Below are 24,306 nucleotides of genomic sequence, written 5' to 3'. Positions count from 1 at the left end.
GCTCACCATGCAGGCTGTGGCCCCTGGCTGCTGGTCCCAGGCCTGGCTGATCTCCTGAGCCATCAGGTGGGGCAGGAATGGAAGAGAAAGGACAGGTATGGCAGGCCATCCATCTCCCTGAGCCCAGTGCAAACAGTGGACTCCGCCTGGGGCGAGGCCAGAGAGGGCAGCCCTGGCCCTGCAGGTGAGGCTCTGCCCTCCTCCTCACCCACCCCCACCGAAGTGAATCACTAGCAAGCATAGCCCTCCCAGCGCTGTCTCAGTGGCTGCCTGGGGAGGCCCCATGGCCTCTCCTGCGGGCTCTTTCTCTGGACGGCAACAGCCCAGGGACCCAAACCCTAGGTTTGACAGACAGGGTCTGATCCTCCTTTCCCACCCAAGAAAATAACAAATGCTGGTTCCCAGTCATGCACTGGGGGCCCTCTGGGTTGCAGAGTCCCCAGCTCCCCTGAAGACAACAGCCACACCTGGCCCCTCGCCTCAACCACAGAGTCAGAACGTGGAGCAGGAGGTTTTATTGTAAAGAGGCCGATTGTACAGAGCAAAGATTGTTCTGACACGGGGGGGGCTGGGGGGCGGGACCCAGAGGCCAGAGCTGGGGGAAGGATGAGGGGTGGCATCGCCCCATCCAGGCAGTGGGCAGGGCAGGGAGGACTAAACGGCTGCCCCCCAGTTCCCTTCCCTGCCCCTCATTACTGGGTAAGAGGGAGCCAGGCTATTTCCACGGAACCAGGAGAATACAGCAGGAGACCCTCACCACCCCACACCATGCCCCAAGGATACGGGAGGTGCCCCAGTCTGGCTTTTGCAGTCAGCCAGCTCCCAGCCTCCTCGAGGAGCAGCCTGACCACACCTTTTTCCCCTGGAGCCTGGAACAGCTGGCTTTGGGTTAGGAGGCTGGAAGCACCCCCTCACCCTGCCCAGGCACCTCAAGGGACAGCCCGTGGTTCCCTGGTCAAACCCCTTAGGGCACAGTGATCCAGTGGCTTCTGCCTCTGGGGCTGGGTAGCACAGGAGTGGGTGGGCACTGAGGGGACAGCACTGAGCCAGGTCTTAAAGGGGGAGTCCGAGTGTTGGGGGCAGTGGTCTCTGGTGGGGGCGTAGCCCCGGAGATGGGGCTCCTGTGAGTCCAGCCTAGGGGTTGAGGGGGATCCGAGCCGGTCCACATTGTCCTGGCCACAGGGGTCTCTAGGGCCTGACACTCAGGGCCACTCTGCCTGTTCCAGGCCCTGATCGTGGTAATTTAAAGCTCAGAATGGTGGATGGGGGAAGCCTCAGGGACCACGGCCCTGCCTTCCCCTAGACTGAGCCCCTCGCCAGCTTCATCCTCACACCCGCTGTATCTCAAACAGCTTCACGTCGGTGTCGTACCAGACAGGGGGGTCCACATTCCTGTGGAGGAAATGGGGGGTTACCCAGGTGCTGGGGCACCTTGCAGACAAGGCACCAGGAGGAGCTAGGCGGCAGGAATGGCCAAGCCAACCCTTTCCATCCCGATGTCCCACCCTGGGCAGCGGGTGCCACCCTCAACCAGGCAAGGCCGCCTTAGTTGGCTGTCTTGACATGAAGTCCACAATGGGTGGTGGGGCCCAGAGCTGAGGTCCCTGTTGAGCCCTGCTGGGCAGGCTCTCAGGCAGACACCACCTCACCCCCCCCGGGGCCCACCTCAGATAGATGACGCCCCACATGTAGGTGCGGAACCACATGGCAGTGCCCGAGTTGGCCTGGTACTTGCGGATGAGGATGGGGTGGGGCACGGGCAGCAGCCCCACCAGGGTGCCATGCTGCAGGAACCGCAGGATCTCAGACTCATCCGTCAGGCCCCTGCGGGGAGAGGGGTGTCTCCAGCACACTCACGTGGTCCAGGGGAGCACGGGGCTCACCCTGGCCCCCCAGGACCCATGTTTCCCATCACACGCCTACCTAAGCCTAGGCTGGCCCCGCCCAGAGCCCACCTGCCCACACCCCGGCCCCGCCCACAACCCTCGGCCCTGCCGGCGTCCGACTCACTTGTCGATGCAGATCTTCTCCACCTGCGGAACCAGCACCTGCAGCAGCCTCATGATGGTCTGTAGCGGCAGCTTTGACTTCCAGGAGAGGACCTGGCGAGGGACGGGGTTCCCGGGGCTGAGAAAGCAGCCCCTGGAGGCTGCGGGGCAAGCCTGACCCTGACCCAGAACCACAGGCTCCCCAAGGCAGAAAGTACCCGTGCTCCCTGCAGCACGAGCCTGGCACCAAGCGGGACCCAGGAACAGTTAATCCTTATTGATGGCAAGCGCCATGGCCCCGCGTTAAGCCAGGGCTGTGCCACGTGCCTCTCGGGAGACTGTCGCCTTCAGCCCTCACAACAGCGTGGTCGGGCAGGGACGGTAATTATCTCTGCCCCAGAGCAACTTGCGTGATCTCAGGAGACACAGGGCGTGGGGATGAGATTCAGGGGAGGAAGTCGGAAAGTGATTTATTAAGGAAGAGAGCACTGTGGGCACCTGGAGCTTAATCCTGCTGGGGACTCGCAACAGTGTAGACAGAGGAAGCAACCCAGCCAGAGAGGCTGAACACGTGGGATGTCACCAGCCGGAAGGACCAACCCAGAGCCAGGCTTCTACGCTAGGGTCCTTTGATTCGGACACATTGCCATCCTCACTGAGCTTCCCTGGGCCAGGGAGCCCCAACCCAGCTCCCGCCCCAGTACCATCTGCCCAAACCCCAGCCCCCACTCGCCTGGCACAGGGTCCCTCACCCACTCTGGTGTTGGGCTCCACTGCCCACTGGCTGATGAGCTGGATGGTCGCCGCTGCTCCCTCCATGCCTGGCTGGGCTCCTGGCCCCCAGAAAGGAACAGGGGTGAGAGATGGTGGGGGTGGTTGAGGGGTAGAGTTGGGGGGCAATGAGCCCTCTCCACTGGCAGCTGGAAATCCCACAAAGGGGAAGGCCCAGCCCGGCAGCCTTTGCCCCAGGCCCTAGGCCCAGCCCAACCTAGTGACAGGTTTAAGGCCAGCTCAGATAAGGCAGAGGGATGAGAAGTCTGAAGGCCAAGGGCTTCGCCGGGACCAGTAAACAAGGGAGGGATCTGTGAAAGGCCACCACCCCCAAGGGAGTCAGCAGCGCTGACCCTAATGCCCTGGGCACTGGGTACCTGCCCCTCTGCTGCAGGTGACCCCAGAGTGCCCCGGCCCAGCCCCCACTGCAGAGGCCAGGGAGGAAGGGAAGGGCCAGCTACGCCCGGCTCCAGGAGTCCCTGTCACCCACCCCCTTGGCCGGGCTGCCATCCTCCGAGCTCTGCTGGGGCTCAGGCTCCAGGGACCGCAAGGTGCCATCCTCTGACACCTGGGACTTCTCAGTCAGCTTGTCAATGCCTGGGCAGGGCACAGGTGGGAGTGAGGACCCCCTTCCATGGTGTCCCTTCTAGCCCTTCCTCCACCCACTTTTTTATTTTTATTTGTTTTACTCCTGCTTCCCTCTGGAACCTCCACCAGCTCTAGAGGCAGTGTCTGATCACTGCAACGCCCTCTCCTGTAACCATCCCTCCAGAGTCTACACTTGCCCTGAGGCTCTGCCCCCAACACCAAGCTATACATGCTAAGCCCACCCAGTACCCTCCCCCCATCCCTGTTGCCCAGCCCCATCCCCTCAGCTTCCATACATAAGCCATGCTCTTTGCCAGAGACGGGGGTGACACCCCGAGACCATGTCTGTCCCCCAGCCACACCGGTATCCACACTCCTGTCCCATCCACTGGCACCAGACCTGGAGTAGCCACCAGGCTGGTCTTGAGGGTGCCTGGCTCTGCAGGGGCAGCGGGGCGGGAGCCCTCCATGGAGGTGCCCTCCTGGGAGCCGGTGCGAGACAAGGGTTCGGGTGTCCGCCGGCGCCGCTGCAGGGCCTTGTGAATGGTGGGCGGGTCCACGGGCAGGTTGGCCAGCTGGTGGAAGACGCTGCGCTTGCGGATGATGGCGTAGACCAGGTTGGAGTTGCCTGTGGGCAGGGAGCATGCCTCACCTCAGGGAGGCCCCCTCCAGCTCCCCCCGTCCAATCTGGGTGGGCTTTCTGGAAGGGGGAGTTTGGAGGACAGGAGGGTGTCTGCCCATGGGGTTGGAGATGGTACAGGGAGCCCAAGAGAGGGTGCTGGGACAGGGCTGGCACCGGCTGTGTGCCCACTATGGCTATCCCAGAATGTTAGACCTGAGCACCTCACAACACCCCCACCCCAGTGCCTTCCAGTTCCTTCCATAACCCAGCACTAAACGGCTAACACCTGGCAAAAAGGGCAGGCCCCAGCATGGCAGTGTCCATGTCAGGCCAGCTGTTAAATATTCTGACTCTCCCCCTCCAAGCAAGGTGGCCAGGAGAAGTCACAGAGGATCCGTCCATCCCCCAACGCTGACTTCTCCCAGCTCTCAGGCCCCAGTCCCCATCTCTGGTCCTGCCTCATGCCATACTCTTCACTTTCAGTTCCACATCCCACCCCAGGGCCTTTGCACGTGCTGTCTCTTGCCCCACCTTACCCCTATTTCTCCCTCAGAGATCACTGCAAATTTGTCCGACTTTGGAAATAGCAATGATAAAAACTGATCATTTTTAAGTTGCCAGGCACTGTGCTAAGTGCCTTCTGGGGATTATTTTGCCCAATCTTCCCAACACCTTCTGAGACCGGGACCCCTAGAACCATTGTTATGAGCACCTTACAGGTGAAGGAACTGAGGCTCGGAGAGGTCAGGTGACATGCCCCGGTCACAGGGCTAATGAGTGGCAAGGCTTGAAGTGACAGCAGGCAACCGGGTGTCTGTGACACCGGGCAGACGGGCTGCTAAGATACCCATCAGGGTCTTACTACTCTGTACTTTCCTTTCATCACATTTCAGGCCAGATGTGGTGGCTCATGCCTGTTATCCCAGCACTTTGGGAGGCCAAGGCAGACAGATTGCTTGTTTCTACTAAAAATACAAAAAATTAGCTAGGTATAGTGGGGGGTGCCTGTAATCCCAGCTACTTGGGAGGCTGAAGCAGAATTGCATGAACCTCGGAGACAGAGGTTGCAGCGAGCCAAGATCGCGCCACTGCACTCCAGCCTGGGCGACAGAGTGAGATGCCGTCGGAAAAAAAAAAAAAAATCAGATGCCCATCATCTGTTTGAAGCCTCCTTCCCTGCCTCCATCCCCAGCTGTGAGCTCCACAGGGCAAGAAGCAAAACTTTGTTCCCCACTGTATCCCCTGCACCCAGGTACACTATAGATGCTCAATAAATGTACACTGAATGAATGAACTGGGGGCAGAAGGCAAGCAGGCCAGCACCTCCCAGAGGCCACCTCCTGGGCTGTGCCCTCTTTATGTAGGAAGGAGGCCCACTGGCCACCCTGATCACCAGAGCCTCAGGCTGGTGCCTCACCATCAAACTGGTACTGGATAATGTTGTTGAAGACCTCCAGGAGGAAGAAGACCAGGTGGTGGTTCTGGGCAGCAGAGAAGAGGAACCAGGTGGTGGAGAAGGCCTCCAGCAGGTGCAGCAACTTGTTGGCGGTCACCATGGACAGGCTCTTGAGGTAGGGGGACACTGTAGGGGAGGGGTCAGCTCACTCCTGGGCCCCCCACCCAAGCCATCCCTGGGCCAGGGTGGAATGACAGGCTCCTGCTCCCAATCCCTCCCTGCCCCCTGCAGAGCCAGGAAGACCAAGGCCCAAGAGGCTGAATCCACACTGGCCATACTGTGTGCAGAGTCCTGGGAGGCAGTTAGGCCCCACCCTCACCCCTCGACCATGAGGACAGCTGTCCTGCTTACAAAGCCATACACATCCCACCCATGCCAGTCCCCCCCAATACCACGAGGGAGGCAGGACACAGACAAGATCATCCCCATTTTACAGATAGGGAAACTGAGGCTCAGAGAAGGTTGTAAACTTGGCCAAAGTTCCCCAGTAATGAAATGATCGGGCAGGGATACAAATTCAAGACTTTAAATCTTTCTAGAACGTCAAGCTGCCACGTCACTAGAGATGTATTTTGGGGCCCAACCCTGGGGGCACGCCCAGCCTGAAGTTCCATGCTGATCTGAACACTTCCTTGTCTTGTGTCATTTTCCCTCACTAGGCTGAGGGCTCCACACGGCAGGGACTGGGGCTGTCTTGGTCACAAATGTGTTCTCGGAACCAGCTCAGTTAAGATTTGTGAGATGGAGCCAGAGAGTGAACCAGGAGGGGAAGGGACAGTCCTGGCCCCAAAGCTCACAGCCCAGCTAGAGGCCTCTACCACCCCACACTACCCACCCTGCAGTCTAAACCGGACCACAGACAGACAAGCCACCCCTAGCCACGACCATCCTCTCCAAAAGATGTTCACACTGAAGGCATTTTGCCCCAGCCCATGGCCACCTGCCTTGCTGGGTCCTGAACCCCAGGGAGCCTGGCTCCTTTGGCTTCCTCTCCCCAGCAGCTGTGTGCAGTTCTTGCTGGGTGGGGGTAGGGGCTGGACAGGGAGGACAAAGGCAGAAAGGGTGGGGCTTCCACATCCCCATACTATGTGACTACAATTGTCCAAACCTGCACTGCCCAACACAGTGGACATCAGCCACGTGTGGCCATTTCGTGCTTGAAATACAGCTAGTCCTAACACGTGTGCTGCACATATGAAACACACAAGAGGCCAGACACAGTGACTCACACCTATATAATCCCAGCACTTTGGGATGCTGAGGCAGGAGGATTGTTTGAGCTCAGGAGTTCAAGACAAGCCTGGGAAACATAGTGAGATCCCATCACTATAATTAGAAATAAAATGAAATATGGCCGGGTGTGGTGGTTCACGCCTGTAACCCCAGCGCTTTGGGAGGCCAAGGCAGGCAGACTGCTTGAGGCCAGGACTTCAAGACCAGCCTGGCCAAGATGGCAAAACCCTGTCTCTACTAAAAATACAAAAAAAAAAAAATTAGGCAGGTATGGTGGCACATGCTGTGATCCCAGCTACTTGGGAGGCTGAGGCATGAGAATCACTTGAACTTGGGAGGTTGCAGTGAATGGAGATTGTGCCACTGCACTCCAGCCTGGGCAACAGAGAGTGAGACTCTGTCTTAAAAATAAAAAATAAAGTAAAATAAATAAATAAAGTAAAAATGTTATCGGACTACCAATGGCTCCCATAAACTGGGCTAAACTCCTTCAGATGTCAAAAAAAATTGTTAAAATTAAAAAAAAAAAAAAAAAAAGGCCAGACACAGTGGCTCATGCCTGTAATCCCAGCACTTTGGGAAGCTGAGGTGGGCATATCATCTGAGGTCAGGAGTTCAAGACCAGCCTGGACAACGTGGCAAAACCCCATCTCTACTAAAGATACAAAAATTAGCCAGGTGTGGTGGCACACACCTGTAATCCCACCTACTCAGGAGGCTGAGGCATGGGAATCGCTTGAACCCAGGGGGCGGAGGTTGCAGTGAGCTGAGATGGTGCCACTGCACTCCAGCCTGGGTGACAAGACTGAGTGTGAGAAGGGAATATTAAATATCTCATTAGTAATTTTCATATCGGCTACATGTTGAGATGATGATAGATAAAACATATTATTAAATTGTTGTCACCCTTTTTTTTTAATGTGGCTTCTATGAAGGGTACACAAGTTTGCGTTCTTTCTGTGGGCTGGAGGGGCTTGCGAGCCGGAGCAGGTGGCGGGTTGGCCTGTGGCCTGACACCACCTGGTGGTGAGCGCGGGGAGTGCAAGCTCCGGGCCCCTACCGTTGACCACGATGGTAAGCAGGCAGTCGAAGAGGGGCTGCAGGCGCTGGTGCCCGCTGGTGATGATCTTGTGGAACACCTGTGCCAGGAGGGACAGGGGCACCGTGAGGTCCCCGCTGCCTCCAGACTCAGCCAAGAGGACACCGCCCCTGCACCTCCTGGGCCCGGCCGCACAAGCCCCCTCACCACAATGAGCAGGTCGGCGTGGGTCCCCGTGAAGACTGGGATGTCCATGGGCACGCGGATCGAGTAGGGCTTGTTCAGCCGCACCCCGAAGTTCCGCTCCCCGCTCAGAAGCAGCAAGATGAAGACGCCAATGTGCATCAGGCCCACCCGAGCTGCGGCAGGTGGCGTGGGAGGGGTCACTCAGGTGGGAGAGGGAAGGAGGGGCCCAGGCAGGGACCATTTTGGGGGCCTCCCTCCTGAGAGGTCAGAGTGCCAGGCCTGAGCTCCTGGGAGGCAGGGCAGATGGCCAGCCCTCCGCCTCGCTGCCAGGAAAGCCCCCAGCATCCCACCCCACCCCGGTCTTACACTGATCGGCCCGGGCATCGTTGAGGAAGAAGAGGATGGGGACAAGGATGTCTAGGACGTCGCTGCTCTTCAGCACGAAGAAGAGGAATTTCTAGGGGTGCGGGGAGGGGCCAAGTGGGCTGAGTTCGAGGGAGGGGCAGCTCTGCCCCACCCCCCTCAGTCTGACACTGTCCCTGCCCCTGGGCTATTGGGGCAGCTGCTCTCCATCTCCCTGCAGGACCCCTCGAGGCTGGCCCACCTTGTTGAAGTCACAGAGCTTCCAGAAGAGAACTAGCAGCTCCTGGTGGAACTGGATCTTCTTGGTGGAGTTAGGCAGGTAGGTCTGGAGCAGGGGGTTGGACAGCAGCCGGGCTATACCCTTGAGGATGAACTGGAAGTCCTGGGGGTGAGGACAGAGCAGGGGGTCTGTCCAGCCCAATCCCTGCAGCTCCAGCTTCCCAGCCCAGGCCCCCAACAAATGCCCCCTCCATCCCCCAGAGCCAGATGCCACCTCCAGAGCCAGAGGGCCCAGATGCTATCAGCCATAGCTGTCCTGGGGCGACGCCTCAGGACATGGAGTCCCTCATAGGCGTGGACAGCCCTGGTGCCTCCAGCAGACTGCAGACTCTCTGTCCTTGGGCTGTGTGCCCCTTGAGCAAGGCTGCTGCCCTCAGTGAACTCCCACACATGCACACCCTCAGCCTCGTCCCTGCCCACCTGGGACTCACGGTTGACAGGTTCCATCCTTCTACCCCTCCCCAAAATACTCCCCCATCACCCCATCACACTCGAGAAGCATTCCACTGCTCTGTCATTTACTGAGGCCTGCCACCAGCTGGGGTGAGAAGGCAGCTAGGGTCCTGTGTTTTAGCTGCAGAAGTTAGAACTCTGGGAGTTCAAGCACCTTCCCACCAAGATCACAAGACACATGAACTGGGACTGCCTGGCCTGAAGCCCTTGTCTACTGTCATTCCCCTCTCTCCCCACCACCTCTGAAATGACATCAGCTGCCTCCTCCTAGAAGCCTTCCCAGTTACCTCTACCCAGGTGAGGCCATCAGCCCTTCCTGCATCTTGAAACCCTCGCAGTCTTGCCACTATTTCACCTGGGGTGGCCCCAGCCCACAGAGAGCATGGTTCCTTCGTGGAGGGTTCAGGATCCCCCATATCCCTGTCTCACTTGCATTCCCCCGCACCCTGCAAAGCCACTGTGGGGACTGGACTTGCCTCCTCACGATGGATGCGGGACAAGTAGTTCACAAACAGGTTCTCAGGGCCTGGAGGCTGCCAAGAGAAGCCCCTGGTGAGCAGGCGCCCTCCCCACAACCCGCGGCCCTGGCAGCTGTCCCTTCCACGCTCCCATCCTTACATCGGAATCATCCATGGCGGTGCCAGTGGTGGTGCCGTCCACAGTGGGGCTGGCACTGCTGGCACTGTCGTGGTCCAAAGTGACAATGAGCACCTGGGCAGCCTCCTCCACCAGGGGTTCCCGGTAGTCAGAGAAGAGCAGGTGGTTGTAGGGGATCCCGTAGCCCACAGGGTCATAGGCACACACGGTGTTGAGGAGGGAGGTGAAGAGGGGCAGGGCATGTCTGCAGCAGGAGAGGGGACAAGGCTGCAGAGGCTCCACTGGGGCCCAGCCCCCTGGCCACACCTCTCTGGCCACGTGAGAAGGTCAGCCTCGTTCAACAAGCATTTTAGCGCCAGGCCAGGGAGTGGCTTGGACAGAGTGGGTGGGGGAAGCCCAGAGCCATGATTAGGACACATTCATACCCCTTAGGGTCTTAAGGGGCAGATACCCTCCCTCGGGGCCTCAGAGATGGGATTGGAGGCCCGTGGAGAAGGTGGGCTTCCCCTCAGGGAGCAGAGCCCAGGCTCAGCCAACCAGCTCCCAGGCCAAAGAATGACTCCACTCAGACTCAAGAGATGTCAGGGTTCAAGCTGCTCATCTTACAGACGAGGAAGCTGAGACCCAGAGAGGTTAAGTGAGGGACAAAGGGTGGCAGTTTGCCTGATAAGGCTGGTGAGAAAGAAAACTCTGGCCAGCCTCTGACCGTGGCTAGTGGAGGGGGTCGCCTGGCTCCCTTCTCTTCTGGAGTAGGGTGGAAGGTTGAACAGAAGGCTAGGAAACCTGAATAAGGTGTGTCATGTAGGGACCAGAGTCTGGAATGCGGAGGTCGACCGCCACCTGCCAGGCACAGACCCTATGCGGCCAACACAGCTCCCAGTGGGAGCTACCTGCTCAGATACTCAACCCTGCCACGTGGCACATGTGACACCCTCCCCCCACCCCGTGCTCACGTGTCCCCCACAGTCCATGAGTGCCCCATGTGGGCTGGGCCTCCCTGCCCTTCGGGGTATTTGTCACGCACACACCCCAACCCGGTCTCTAAGCTGCAGAGTCCCACACAGCAGCCTCAAGCCACAAGGAGCTGTCGAGCCCTTGGAATGTGGCTGATCGGAACCGAGACCTGCTATAAGTGCAAAATACACACTGGATTTTGAAAACTTAGTATGAAAATGGGGGTGTCAAACAGCTCAATAATGTTGTATACTGATTCCATGTTAAATGCTAAAGTTTGGGGTATATTGGGTCATATGAAATATATTAATTAATTTTATTTATTTATTTATTTTGAAATGGAGTTTCACTCTGTCACCCAGGCTGGAGTGCAATGGCGCGATCTCGGCTCACTGTAACTTCCGCCTCTCGGGTTCAAGTGATTTTCGTGCCTCAGCCTCCCGAGTAGCCGGGATTACAGGCGCCCGCCACCAGACCCAGCTAATTTTTGTATTTTTAGTAGAGACAGGGTTTCACCATGTTGGCCAGGCTGGTCTCGAACTCCCGAGCTCAGATGATCTGCCCACGTGGGCCTCCCAAAGTGCTGGGATTACAGGTGTGAGCCACCGCGCCTGGCCCAATTTTACCTTTTAACTTTTTTAATTTTAAAACTGCACTCGTGGTTTGCATCCTATTTCTACTGGACAGGCGGCTCTTGATGGAGGACCCAGGGACGGATCACTGAGGGGCCCCCAGATTCTGTCCTGTCGAGGACTCCAAGAAGAGACTGAAGGGGCTGGTGTAAGGTGTGGCTGGTAAGTTAAAGTTCATTACCACCAGGGGGCAGCACCTCCCCTCAAACGAGACCCAGGGCTGGCGAATGGACTCAGCTCTGGGTTGCCTGGAGTAAGAGGGAAGAGACCGCAGAAAGGGCAGGGGCTCTCACCTGTTCTCCGTGGAACAAAAGAATTGAACCCATGGGTTGGTGCTGCCACTTTCCGGAGCTGGGGGCAGGTACATGGCCTCGGAGAAGCATGTCAGCAGCAGTTTCAGCAGCTCCATCCTTAGCGGGGGAAGGGGAAGGGCACCTTGGGATCCCAGTCCCCTCTTGGAGGTGCTGCCCACCCAGCCCAGCGCCCCAGCCCAGGTCAATGGAAGGAAGTGACCCCCGTTGACCCCTGTAAGGTCAAGGTCGGGTCACAGGTGAGGACAGTCTTCTGGGGAGACCCCATGGGCTCTCTCTGAGCTGTACGAGGGTCCGGCCCAGGGTCCAGCTGCATCGAGGGCTCTGGGCCTGGGCAAAGCTCACCGGTTCATATCGTGGATGTAGTTAGGCTGAGGGGAGTGAGCGAAGCCCACACCAGCCTCCCAGATGTATTCACAGCTGTCCAGGGAGTGGACGTCCTCCGCCGCATCCTGGGGCCAGGGCCAGGAGGAGGCCAGGTTAGGAGGTCAAGAGGTGAACAGCAGCCTGGGTCAGAACCCGGCCACGACGAGCCTCGCACAGTTCCATGGGGCAGAGACCCCCAATTCTCCTAAAGACAGGTCCTCAAAATGGCCCGGCCCTCATGCACAAGGGCGGGAGTGAAAGCTCATTTCTCCTCCATCTCACACTGGTTCTTTCACTTGCTCAGTCCAGTTTGGGACAGGGAGAGAGGGAGGGAGGGGCAGGGGATTGGGTGCCCCGGGTCTGGGGGTGCGCAGAGAACATTCAAGGTGAAGTCCATGCCACCACAGGAAGCAAGAGGGCCAGGCCTCCTGTGTCCAAGCCCCGCACCCCTGGGTAGGCAAAGACAATGGGTGTCTGTGCCCAGCCATCCAAACGCAACAGGCAGGGCCAGCCCCAGCTGGCTTCCCTCCAGCTGTACCAGCCGCCACCCAGGCCTACACGTGCCAGGCAGCTCAGCTCTCCTGGAGCCCCCCTGGCCCCCAGTGCAATCTGCCCAAGGGAACTTCAACTGGGCTGGCCCCAACACAGGACCAGAGCCTGCTCGGCCTGGGGGTGTGGGCTGGGGGATACTCACCACAGTGCTCCTCCGGTGGCTCTGGACCGTGAAGTCTGGGCAGAAGAGCAGGTCGGCAACGGCCAGGAGCAGGGACTCGGCCAGGGGCCTGGCATTCTCATCATCCTCTTCTCCCTGCTGGGGACACAGCACCCACAGGCTGCCTCAGTGATAGCTGGCCAGGAAGAGGTGGCCCAGGGCTTGGGGGGGTGGTGGGGGACAGGGGCTGAGCCCAGGCGGTCACCCCATGGGCAGAGGAATGAAGGGACAGGAAGTGGACTCCTGGTTGCCCCAAACCTCCCAAGGCAGAAGTGGGGCAGAGCAGCGAGCCGGGCCGGGAACAGCGAAGGAACCTTCCCTACTGACTGGAGGGGCCCGGGCAGTGACCCCCAACATCAAGAGTCTCAGCCCTGCTAGGAATCGCTGTGTTGCATCCCTCGGCACCTCACCTGGAGATAAACCCAGGGCAGGTGTTGTGGGGGACAGAGGACAGTATGGTCCCTCTCCGGCCCTCAGAGGGCCCAGCTCCTCTGCCTCCACCTCTGCCCAGCGACCCCTGGCTCTCAGCTTCTCTCCATACCCTACTTCCTCCGGACTGTGGGCACAGAAACCCCCATGGGAGGGGAACTGAGGGCCCAAGGAGGTGGCATTGAACACCATCCCTCAGCAGCACCCACTGGTCCCACCCCTGCACTTCCCAAATCCCAGAAGAGGCTTGGAGAAGCATGGCCGGCCCTGAAGGGCACTCTCCCTGTGACACCAACTCTGCCTCCCACCCAGCCCTGGCCAGGCCCACAGACCCCTCCTCGCCCTGCCCCGGGCACTGTGGACCAGAAGAAGCCCCTCCAGTCGGGGTCCTCAAAGATGTAGGGCAGCACACGGGTGAGTAGCCGGCTGCAGTTCAGGACGATCTGCTTCTCCTTCTCTGAGTGGCAGCCACTCTCGGCTCCCTGCACCAGCTTCTCAACGGCCTGTGGGGGCAGGCAGGAGCAGAGGGCAGGCTGGAAGGTAGGGAGAGGACCCTGGCACTTTGGGTCAGGGTGGGCACCCAGGCTGCAGAGGAGAAACAGTGGGGCCACAGGCAGAGGAGCCACCTGGAGTTGGGGTCGGCCAGCCTTGGGGGGACTGGGACACAGGCCAGAGCAGCTTGGAGCATCAGGACAGCCAGGGCCCAGCTAGCCACTGGTTGGCTGAGGCCTTGCTAAGTGAGTCTCCCAGCCTCAGTTTCCCTATCTGTAAACTGGCGACACTGGCAGTACCCACCCCACAGAGGGAGCTAAATGAACTGATCTGTGGAAGGTGCTCAGTTAGATGTGGCCTGGAGGACTCCCCCATAAATGGCGGCTGCCATGGTCCCTCCGCCCAGCGAGGAGAACCACAGAGAGAGAAGTGGAAGAGCTGAGTGAGGCCACAGGGCTGCCTGCACCTGTGGGGCGGGAGGCCCTGGATGTGCCTGCCTTCTCCTGCTGTGGGCTGGGAGGGTGGAAGAGTGGCAGCGAGGGACTGGGCAGCCCTCACCTTGTAGCACAGGGTGGCCAAGTTGGAGGGTGACTCTTCCCGCACGGCCCGGATCTCTGCTGCCGGCACCAGTGCAAACACATCCTGCACCGAGGTAGCTGTGTCTGCCCAGAACTGGTCCCAAAAGGCATCATCGGTGGCTTCCACAGGCTGTGGGGGGACCAAGGGTCCAGAGTTATACAACTCCTGGCCAGAGGGCCCACAGTTTGCCCAACTTGTGGCCAGGAGAGACCCTGAGAGGGAAGCCAGAGTCCCCCTACCTGCTGGGGTCCCAGAGCCTTCCCACATGGGTGGGGGACATCCTTCAGCCACCACAACCCCTGGACAGCACAGTCAGGCTGGAGACACCAGGCGTGCATGGTCGGTGTCAGCTAGGCACAGAGTCAGCCAAAGCCCAACGCCGCCCCTGAGGAGGTGTGTGACCCTGGTTAAGTCACCATCCTCCCCTGGCAAAGCAGGCTGACCTCCCTGCCTGGGCACAGCCCCAGGCCACACCATTAGGTCAAATGCCCGGGGATCCAGGTCAAGACCGTGCCCTCTCTCCATGGGAAGAAGACAAAGGCGACTTGTACTCCGTTTCCAGTCACCCAGGATGCCCGCCACAGACCTCCAGCCTCTGCCCTCTCACAGCACACCCAAAACAGCTGCCACATCTGGTGAATTCACCTCTGCGGCTCTCTGACCCCAACACGCCCCTCTCAGCGCCCATCTCCAGCGCTGCAACTCAGGCTGTCCTCGCCAGGGCTCCCACCTGCAAATCCACCTCCTTCAACCCTGCCTCTATGCTGCTGCCAACCCATGCACCAAGGTGGCATCCTGCATGCACCATAGCACCGCTGCCACAGGCACTGCTTCCTCACCCAGAGCCCTTCAGGGGCTCCCCACTGTCTCCTGGGACAAGTCCAAACCTCAGCCCAGCACTCAGCCAAGATCTCACAGAAACATGCCTTACATGGCCGAGCGCGGTGGCTCACGCCTGTAATCCCAGCACTTTGAGAGGCCGAGGCAGGCGGATCACAAGGTCAGGAGAATGAGACCAACCTGGCTAACACGGTGAAACCCCGTCTCTACCAAAAATACAAAAAAATTAGCCAGGCGTGGTGGCAGGCGCCTGTAGTCCCAGCTACTCGGCTGAGGCAGGAGAATGGCATGAACCCAGGAGGCGGATCTTGCAGTGAGCCAAGATCTCGCCACTGCACTCCAGCCTGGGCAACAGAGAGAGACTCCATCTCAAAAAAAAAAAAAAAGAAAGAAACATGCCTTACACACGTGCACACAGACACACATGCATACACACATGTATGTCATACATATACATACCTGCATTTACTACTCCAGGACTCCACCCTGCTGTCTCTTCTCTTTACCTTCACCCAAGCTGTTCTCTCTTCCCCTCTTCCCCTTTTCCCCACAACAATGCATTCCAAAATCCATTCCCACGGAGGCAACAGGCCTTAAAAACACACATGCCCAGCCAGGCACAGTGGCTCATGCCTGTAATCCCAGCACTTTGGGAGGCTGAGGTGGGTGGATCACCTGATCAGGAGTTTGAGACCAGCCTGGCCAACATGGTGAAACCCTGTCTCTACTAAAAATACAAAAATTAGCCGGGCATGGTGGCAGGCGCCTGTAATCCCAGCTACTCGGGAAGCTGAGGCTGGAGAATCACTTGAACCCAGGAGGCAGAGGTTGCAGTGAGCCAAGATCATGCCACTGCACTCCAGCCTGGGCAACAAGAGCAAAACCCCATCTCAAAAAAAAAAAAAGTACACAAGATATAAAACTTCCTCTAGGATGCTCACAATTCATGTTAAATTATAAATGAATAAAAGACTGGAAGAGGCTGGGTGAGGTGGCTCACGCCTGTAATCCCAACACTTTGGGAGGCTGAGGCGGGTGGATCACGAGGTCAGGAGTTCAAGACCAGCCTGGCCAAGATGGTGAAACCCTATCCATACTAAAAATACTAAAACTAGCTGGGCATGGTGACGGGTGCCTGTGATCCCAGCTACTCAGGAGGCTGAGGCAGAGAATTGCTGGAACCCAGGAGGCGGAGGTCGCAGTGAGCCGAGATCACACCACTGCATTCCAGCCTGGGTGACAGAGCGAGACTCTGTCTCAAAAAAAAAAAAAAAAAAAAAGACTAGAAGAAAATGAACCAGAATGTTAGTGGCAACTCTCTCTCTGGGTGGTTTCATGTTTTTCTTTATGTTTTTCTATAAGAGCACATGTTACTATTTTTTTTCCTTTTGAATGTTCATCTGTTAAGGGACCAGAGTGTCCAAGGCACGCGCACCTCCTCGGGCCCATCCCTTTACGGCTCCTTCTGAGTGTCACTTCCTGCAAGACACCTTCCTGCTTTCTCCAACACAGCTTTTTTCCTTCTCTGAAATCCTACAGCCAATAAAACCTGAGATCCCTGCTACCACCACAAGTCTGCACTTCATACACGTTACTTTATCTTCAGAAAAAAATATATATCTTATTTAAAAATAATTCTGGGGCCGGGCGTGGTGCTGGGATTACATGTCTGTAATCCCAGCACTTTGGGAGGCCAAGGTGGGAGAATTGCTTGAGCCCAGGAGTTCAAGACCAGCCTGGGCAACATGGCTTTTGTAGAGACCCTATCTCTACAAAAAATAAAAACAAATTCACCAGGTGGGCCTGCCCAACCTCTAAGGAGGCTGAGCTGGGAGGATCCCATAAGCCCAGAAGGTCAAGGCTGCAGTGAGCTGTGATGGCACCACTGCATTCAAGCCCGGGCAACAGAGCAAGACTCTGTCTCAAAAAAGTAATAATGGCCAGGCGAAGTGGCTCACACCTGTAATCCCAGCACTTAGGGAAGCCAAGGCAGACAGATCACGAGGTCAGGAGTTCGAGACCACCCCGGCCAATGTGGTGAAACCCCGTCTCTACTAAAAATACAAAAATTAGATGGGTGTATGGCCGGGCGCGGTGGCTCAAGCCTGTAATCCCAGCACTTTGGGAGGCCGAGGCGGGCGGATCACAAGGTCAGGAGATCGAGACCATCCCAGCTAACACGGTGAAACCCCATCTCTACTAAAAATACAAAAAAATTAGCCGGGCGTGATGGCGGGCGCCTGTAGTCCCAGCTACGCAGGAGGCTGAGGCAGGAGAATGGCATGAACCCGGGAGGCGGAGCTTGCAGTGAGCCGAGATCGTGCCACTGTACTCCAGCCTGGGCGACAGAGCAAGACTCCGTCTCAAAAAAAAAAAAAAAAAAAAATTAGATGGGTGTGGTGGTGCGTGCCAGTAGTCCCAGCTACTCAGGAGGCTGAGGCAGAAGAATCACTTGAACTCGGGAGGCGAAGGTTGCAGTGAGCCAAGATCACACCGCTGCACTCCAGCCTGGGTGACAGAGCGAGACTCCATTTCAAAAATAATAATAATAATAGGCCAGGCGCGGTGGCTCACGCCTGTAATTCCAGCACTTTGGGAGGCCGAGGTGGGCGGATCACAAGGTCAGGAGTTTGAGACCAGCCTGGCCAATATGGTGAAACCCCTCTTTACTAAAAATACAAAAATTAGCCGGGCACGGTGGCTCACACCTGTAATCCCAACACTTTGGGAGGCTGACGCAGATGGATTGCTTGAGCCCAGGAGTTTGAGACCAGCCTGAACAACATGGCAAAATACCATCTCTACAAAAAAACAAATCAAAAAAAATTAGCTGGGCATGGTGGCACACACCTGTCATGTCAGCTACTTGGGAGGCTGAGGTGGGAGGACTGCCTAAGCCCAGGGAGGTTGAAGCTGCAGTGAACCAGGATCATACCATGGCACTCCAGCCTCGGTGACAGAGTGGCTCACACCTGTAATCCCAGTGCTTTGGGAGGCTGAGGTGGGAGGATTACTTGAGCCCAGAAGTTGGAGACCAGCCTAGGTAACATAGTGAGACCCTATCACTACAAAAAAAAAAAAGAAAAGAAAAAATTAGCCATGTGTAGTGGCACACACCTGTAGTCCCAGCCACTCAGGAGTCTGAGGCAGGAAGCTTGCTTGAGCCCAGGAGTTCAAGGCTGTAGTGAGCTATGATTGTGCCAATGTACTCCAGCGTGCATGACTGAGTGAGACCCTGCCTCTAAATATTTAATAATAATAATTCTGTTCTCTGAAGCTACTTCTAAGAAGCCTCCCAGAGCCCCAGGCTTGCTTGCTCCCACCTGGGAACCTCCAGCCCCACCCCTCCCCCCACCCTGCGTAGTTCCTGCCGCCACAGTCCAAGTGCACGTGCCTTGAAGCCCCATCAGTCCCTGACCTTGCCGGTAAAGCATATGGCAGATATTCAGCCAATATTTGTTCCACTGAAGCTGTGCTCAGTCCTGGGGATCCCTTCAGCCTGGCCACAGAGCAGGGCTGAGCACCAGTGGAACTCTCCAAACTCAGAGTTGGGGTCGCATGCCTCACCAAGGTCCAGGCATACCCCAGCCCACTCCCAGAGCAAACACCCCCACCCCACCCCAGGGAGCTGCAGGGTAACATGTGGCCATGACTCTCAGTCCCAGAACTGGTAGAGCGAGTTCTTCACTGGGGGAGAGGAACAAAGGCTAAAGGAGGGCCCTGGGGCTGGGGTTTGCTGGCCCTTGGGCCCTCAGCCAGAACAGCCCTCTGGCACTCCCTGGAGTGCAAGAACATGGCACCCCAGTCTGGGTGGCCTGGAGCCAGGGTGGGGTAAGGAAGGACATCCCAGGAAACCCACAGTGCCATCTGGGAGTGCCTCTGGGAAGCTGCCATCCCAGACACTTTTCCCACCTCCCAGGTAGCTACTACCCCCTTCAAAGGGCAGAAACTAAGCACAAGCGGGCATGACCTCATCAGGAGGTGTCACCGGGGGACTAAATCCAGAATGAAGAAAGAGACTTAATAGCCCATTCTGGAAGCAGAGGAGAGATCCCAGCCATGACAGATCCCAGCCTTGAACTTTGGCAACAGGACTTTGCCTCCCTGTTTCCTCAGCTTGGGCCTCCTCTCCTGGTCCCACTGTGGCTTGGACATTCGGATTTGGTGACCACCTGCCCAGGCCAAGCTGATGCTACAGGCATTAGGGTCATTGAGGCCCCTTAGGCTTCTAATGGGAGAGACATGGCTCAGCGCCTGCCTCAATGACCCCAGTTGGCCTCCACCCAGCTCAAGGAAGCTTCTAATATCTGATCTTTTTTTTTTTTTTTTTTTCTTTTTTGAGACCGAGTCTTGCTCTGTGGCCCAGGCTGGAGTGCAGTGGCGCAATCTCGGCTCACTGCAAGCTCTGCCTCCGGGTTCACGCCATTCTCCTGCCTCAGCCTCCTCAGTAGCTGGGATTACAGGCGCCCGCCACCAGGCCCGGCTCATTTTTTTGTATTTTTTAGTAGAGACGGGGTTTCACCGTGTTAGCTGGGATGGTCTCGATCTCCTGACCTTGTGATCCGCCCGCCTCAGCCTCCCAAAGTGCTGGGATTACAGGCATGAGCCACCGCACCCGGCCAATATCTGATCTTTGAAGGAAGTGTTTTTTCTGGAGGTAGGCAGGCCCCTGCTGCTAGGGTCACAGAAACTGAGCTATCCTGGTGAAAAACCAGGTATTCTTCTCTCCTTATTCTTTTTCTCTTGTTTGTTTTTGAGTCAGGGTCTTGCTCCGTTGCCCAGACTGGAGTGCAGTGGCACAATCATAGCTCACTGTAACCTCGAACTCCTGGGCTCAAGCAATCCTCCCATCTCAGCCTCCGAGTTGCTGGTACGACAGGCGCACCCCACCCAGCCCAGCTAATTTATTTTTATTTTTTTATTTTTTAGAGATAGGGTCTTGCTGTGTTGCCCAGGCTGGTCTCAAACTCCTGGGCTCAAGCAATCCTTCTGCCTCCACCTCCCAAAGTGCTGGGATTACAGCCATGAGCCACCACGCCTGGCCAAAATCAGATTTTTTTTTTTTTTTTGAGGCAGAGTTTCGCTCTTGTTGCCCAAGCTAGAGGCACGATCTCGGCTCACCGCAACCTCCGCCTCCTGGGGTCAAGCGATTCTCCTGGCTCAGCCTCCCGAGTAGCTGGGAATACAGGCATGTGCCACCATGCCCGGCTAATTTTTGTATTTTTAGTAGAGATGGGGTTTCCCCATGTTGGTCAGGCTGGTCTCGAACTCCCGACCTCAGGTGATCTGCCCACCTCGGCCTCCCAAAGTGCTGGGATTACAGGCATGAGCCACCACGCCCGGCCCAAAATCAGATATTCTTAACCCAGCTTTTCCAGGCCCCTGCTCAGTCAGACCAGACCCCCACTCAGACCTGGGGGAGCAGTTGTATCTTTTGACTCTCAGGGTGTGCAGGGGGAAGGTCCCCTAGTACTCGAGCCTGCTAAGCCTGCTCTGGAGGACTGTGTCACCATGCATTCCCATGCACATACATGTATACACATGTAAACATGCACCCACCAGGTTCATCTGGCCTGCAGCAGAGAATTCCAAACAGGCAGGATCTGGGAGAGGGTTCCAGGTCTGGGAATGTCTCCCTCCAGAGCCCCACCTACTATGAGGAAGGGCCAGGAAACAGCCAAAGTGGCTGGCTCTCAGGACCAGGGTCAGGCCCGACCCAGGACTGGACCGTGGGGCAGGAAGAAAACAGGATGCATGGCAGGAAGGCGAGGAAGGTGGAGCAGCAGGGACACAGGCCCAGGCCACAGGAAAAGGTGCTAGTTCTGCCTGTCTACTGCCCAAGCCACACCCTGTAAGAGCCTGGAACCACATATCATCCTATGGACAACTGGCCTGAATCTTCTTGGGGACCCCAAGTGGTAAGATCAGTGATGATCATCTGGGTTCTGATCCTCACACCCAAGCTACCCAAGTCAGGTCGGTTACACACAGTCCAAGGCTTCAGCCACTGAGGGCATCCCCCCCCCGGGCAGCCCAGGCCCCTGCCCGCCTACAGGACTCAGTGCTCTCCGGAAGGCTGGTCTGATCTGCAGCCTATCCAGGTTCTATTCCAAGCCTACTCAGTGTCCTCAGCTGGGAAACAGAACAGCACCATCTCAAGTGGCCCATCATAGGGCTGTAGCCAGGGAAAGACAGAGGGACACAGTATTTTGGGGAAAAGGCCTGAGCAGGTAGGAATCTAGGCCACTCCAGAGCCTTTGGTACCCTGCTGAGCTGGCCCCACTGACCTGGCAAAGGACCCCAGCTGCCGAGCCCACAGCGCAATCCTCCAACAAGGTGTTTCTTCCCCAGGCAGGTAAACACGGGAGCCTCCCTTCCTCCCTGCCTCCCCGCTCCTCTCCCTGCAGCCCTACACTGAGGGGCTAGCCCACTTGCCACCTTCCCTGCCACCCACAGAACGAAAACCCCATCCTAAAAAAGCCAAGCTCCAGAACGACCCAGGAGCCGTGGGGAGTCGAGAGAAGTGCGGTCTGGTTTCTATCAAGAACCTTTCAGCCGGGGTTGGACTCTCCAGAGGCCCTGGGCATTTGCTGCGCACTTGACCCTTCCAGAGTTGGGAAAGGGGTGAGGGAGCAAGGTCTGGCCCCTGGAGCTGTGACCAGCTGGCTGTGGGAGCTGGCTTCCTCCATCCCACTCTAACCTCCAGCAGCAAGAGAGAGCCCTGGAGAGCAGGAGGTGAGGGGCCAGGAAAGAGGAAGTTCCCAGATGGCAGCAGGTCCTGAGTCCCCTGAAAATAGGGGACCTGCGGAGTCAGGGCTGAGCATCTCTGTGGCCACAGTGGCCTGGTTCAAAACGCCAGGAGAGAAGGGGTGGGCAGAGAAGCAGTCTTGCTGGGGCCAGGTGGTATAAGGAGGTGGCCATTGGGCCACTTGTGGACTCACGGGGGAGTTATGAGCATGGACTAGGCTGGAGGGTCCCTAGGCCCCTCACCAGCTGACTGAGGGCCATCCTGCGGGTCCCCATCCCTAAGCCAGAGAACAGAGCACACAGGCTAACAGCCTTTCCCTCGCAGGGCCTCGAGGGAAGGCCCCTGGAGAGGTCCCCAGCTGGGAGGCTGTGCTCAGTAGGCCTGGGGACGGGGCCCCTCGCCAGGCTGCCTCGCTGCCCGCCACTCTTTGCCTGTTCCCAGGAAGACCTGGGCCTTCCCTGCCCACGGGCATCAACCAGGGCCCAGCGAGGCCGCTGCCGCGCACACCAGCTGTTTCTCCGACCCGGGCGGACGCCAGCCAGGCTTTGTTTGCATTGAGTCAACCAGGACTGTGCGTCCGGGACCCGCGGGCAACGAGGGGCAGGGAGGGGAGCGGACAGTGGATGGGTGGGTGGGGGCGGCGGCAGGCTGGAGATGCGAGGCTGGGGTCGCCGCGGGGCGGGACAGGGGGCGGACAGCTGTGTCGCCGGTTCGGGGAGTAGGCACACGTCAGCCTAAGGTGGCAGCAGCGGCTTCGGGGAGAGGGGTGTTCCCAGGAGAGGAGGCTGAGGGTGGGAGACTAGGGCCAGGGGATGGAGCTTCGAGGTACAGGCCGCGGGGTCCCTTTCCGGCGCTGGCCTTGGCGTCACGCTCGGGACCCGCCCGTCCCCCCATCTCCCGGCGAGCCAAGTTCGCGTACCCCCGGCCCTGCCCAGCCCCCAGCCCCGCAGGTGGATGGGGAGGCCGGGGACCCTGTGGCGCACCTGCGTCTTGGTGGTGAGCTGGATCACCGCCTTCCGGAAGTTCAGCTTGGAGTCGGTCGACCCCATGTCTCTGGAGCCCGCTCCGGCCCGGCCCCCGCCCCGACTCCAGCCCGGCTCCGGCTTCGGCTCCGGCTTCAGCTCCGGCTCCAGCTCCGCGGCCCCCGCGGCCCTCGCAGGAGACAAGCGGCGCGCTCCGCCCCTGGCCCGCGTCGGCCCCGCCCCTCGCGGCACCGCCCCGAACGGCCCCGCCCCCGCGTGGCTCCGCCCCCTGCACCTGCCGCGCCCGCCGCCGAAGACCCGCCGGAGTCCACGGTTCCAGCCCAGCGCCGCCTCACGCCGGGTGCCTCCTCGGCTCCCACCCGGAGCCTCGGCGCTCTTCCTTCTGCGTCGGAGCATTGTACCCGCCTCCGCTGCTGCCACGCAGTCACCAGGGCCCAAAACCCTCCTCGCAGCTCGTCCCCCGCCCCGGTCCTCACCCTTCATCCCTGCTCCTGCCCCGGGCCCACGTCTCAGCTGGCCCTCTCCATCCCACTTTTCTCCTTCTCAGTCTGTTTTTCCCATTCACGTTTTCTGAGCATCCACTCTCTTGGTTCCCCCTTTTTCTGACCTGTCAAACCCACGTGTTCAGACAGTCCCGCAGGCCCTCGGTTATGAGGGAGGGAGGCGCTGACTCAGTTTCCCTACTCGAAGAAAGCAGCTCCTCGCCTTGATGAGAGCGAGAGTCCCTCGCGGTCCCGACCCCTCTCTAGCCACCAGATTCCCAGAGAATCCTCTGAGATTCATCCATTTCAACAAATGTGCTGAGGGTCTGGTATTTGCCAACTCTGTGTCAGGGACGGGGCGCAGCGGACATAAGTCGTACAGTCTGCTCTTTATGGGCGAGCAGCTAAGGGGAGGGATAAGGAAAGAAGTGGTCAGGGTACAGCCAAGTAAGCCTGTAATAGAGGCAGATTAATCATCAAAACAAGGCCGGGTGCGGTGGCTCACGCCTGGAATCCCAGCACTTTGGGAGGCCGAGGCAGGCAGATCACGAGGTCAGGAGTTCGAGACCAGCCTGGCCAAGATGGTGAAGCCCCGTTTCTACTAAAAATACAAAAATTAGCTGGGCGTAGTGGCGCACGCCTGTAATCCCAGCTACTCTGGAGGCTGAAGTAGAAGAATTGCTTAAACCTGGGAGGCAAAGGTTAAAGTGAGCCGAGATCGCGCCACTGCACTCCAGCCTGGGCGACAGAGCAAGACTCCATCTCGGGGAAAAAAAAACAAAACAAAACGACGATGACGATATCTCTAATAGCTACCTCTGAGATATTATTTTATCCCCATTTTACACTTGGGGAAAATGAGGCTTAAAGCAGTTACTTGCCCAAAGCCACACAGGTAGTAAGGAGCTCATCCAAATGAGGCTGCGCTTTTTCCACATCATTTTGCAAGCTATGTCTGGAAGCTTCTGGAAATCTTGGATGCTTTTTTATTTTTTATTTTTTGAGATGGAGTTTCGCTCTGTCGCCCGCCCAGGCTGGAGTGCAGTGGCACAATCTCAGCTCACTGCAACCTCCACCTCCTGGGTTCAAGCAATTCTCTTGCCTCAGCCTCTCGAGTAGCAGGGCCTACAGGGGCCCGCTACCACCCCCAGCTAATTTTTTTGTATTTTTATTAGAGACAGGGTTTCACCATGTTGTCCAGGC

General features: G+C 57.9%; 1 protein-coding gene across 4 annotated transcripts; it reads right to left on the bottom strand.

The window, feature by feature from the left end:
- Positions 1-500: 500 nt before the first annotated feature.
- Positions 501-22,809, bottom strand: HID1 (HID1 domain containing). Of its 4 annotated transcripts, none has more exons than XM_032177135.2 (19): positions 22,622-22,809; positions 14,030-14,179; positions 13,312-13,482; positions 12,533-12,646; positions 11,818-11,924; positions 11,455-11,571; positions 9,597-9,819; positions 9,455-9,511; positions 8,488-8,628; positions 8,250-8,340; positions 7,905-8,056; positions 7,719-7,797; positions 5,387-5,551; positions 3,748-3,975; positions 3,250-3,356; positions 2,741-2,821; positions 2,011-2,102; positions 1,666-1,824; positions 501-1,392 (listed from the first exon to the last, which is right to left on the bottom strand). In XM_032177135.2, the coding sequence occupies exons 1-19, from the start codon at positions 22,685-22,687 to the stop codon at positions 1,329-1,331; spliced, it is 2,364 nt and encodes a 787-aa protein (XP_032033026.1). In that variant the 5' UTR covers positions 22,688-22,809; the 3' UTR covers positions 501-1,328. The 4 variants fall into 4 exon arrangements, with proteins under 4 accessions (XP_032033026.1, XP_032033025.1, XP_058285079.1 ...); XM_032177134.2 differs by having other exon boundaries at positions 12,533-12,649; positions 22,622-22,808; XM_058429096.1 differs by lacking the exon at positions 22,622-22,809 and adding an exon at positions 17,826-17,843 and having other exon boundaries at positions 12,533-12,649.
- Between the last annotated feature and the right edge of the window lie 1,497 nt (positions 22,810-24,306).

Source organism: Hylobates moloch, unplaced genomic scaffold, assembly GCF_009828535.3.
Source record: "Hylobates moloch isolate HMO894 unplaced genomic scaffold, HMol_V3 SCAFFOLD_15, whole genome shotgun sequence".
Classification (NCBI taxonomy): domain Eukaryota; kingdom Metazoa; phylum Chordata; class Mammalia; order Primates; family Hylobatidae; genus Hylobates; species Hylobates moloch.
This window is presented reverse-complemented; position numbering and strand designations above follow the sequence as displayed.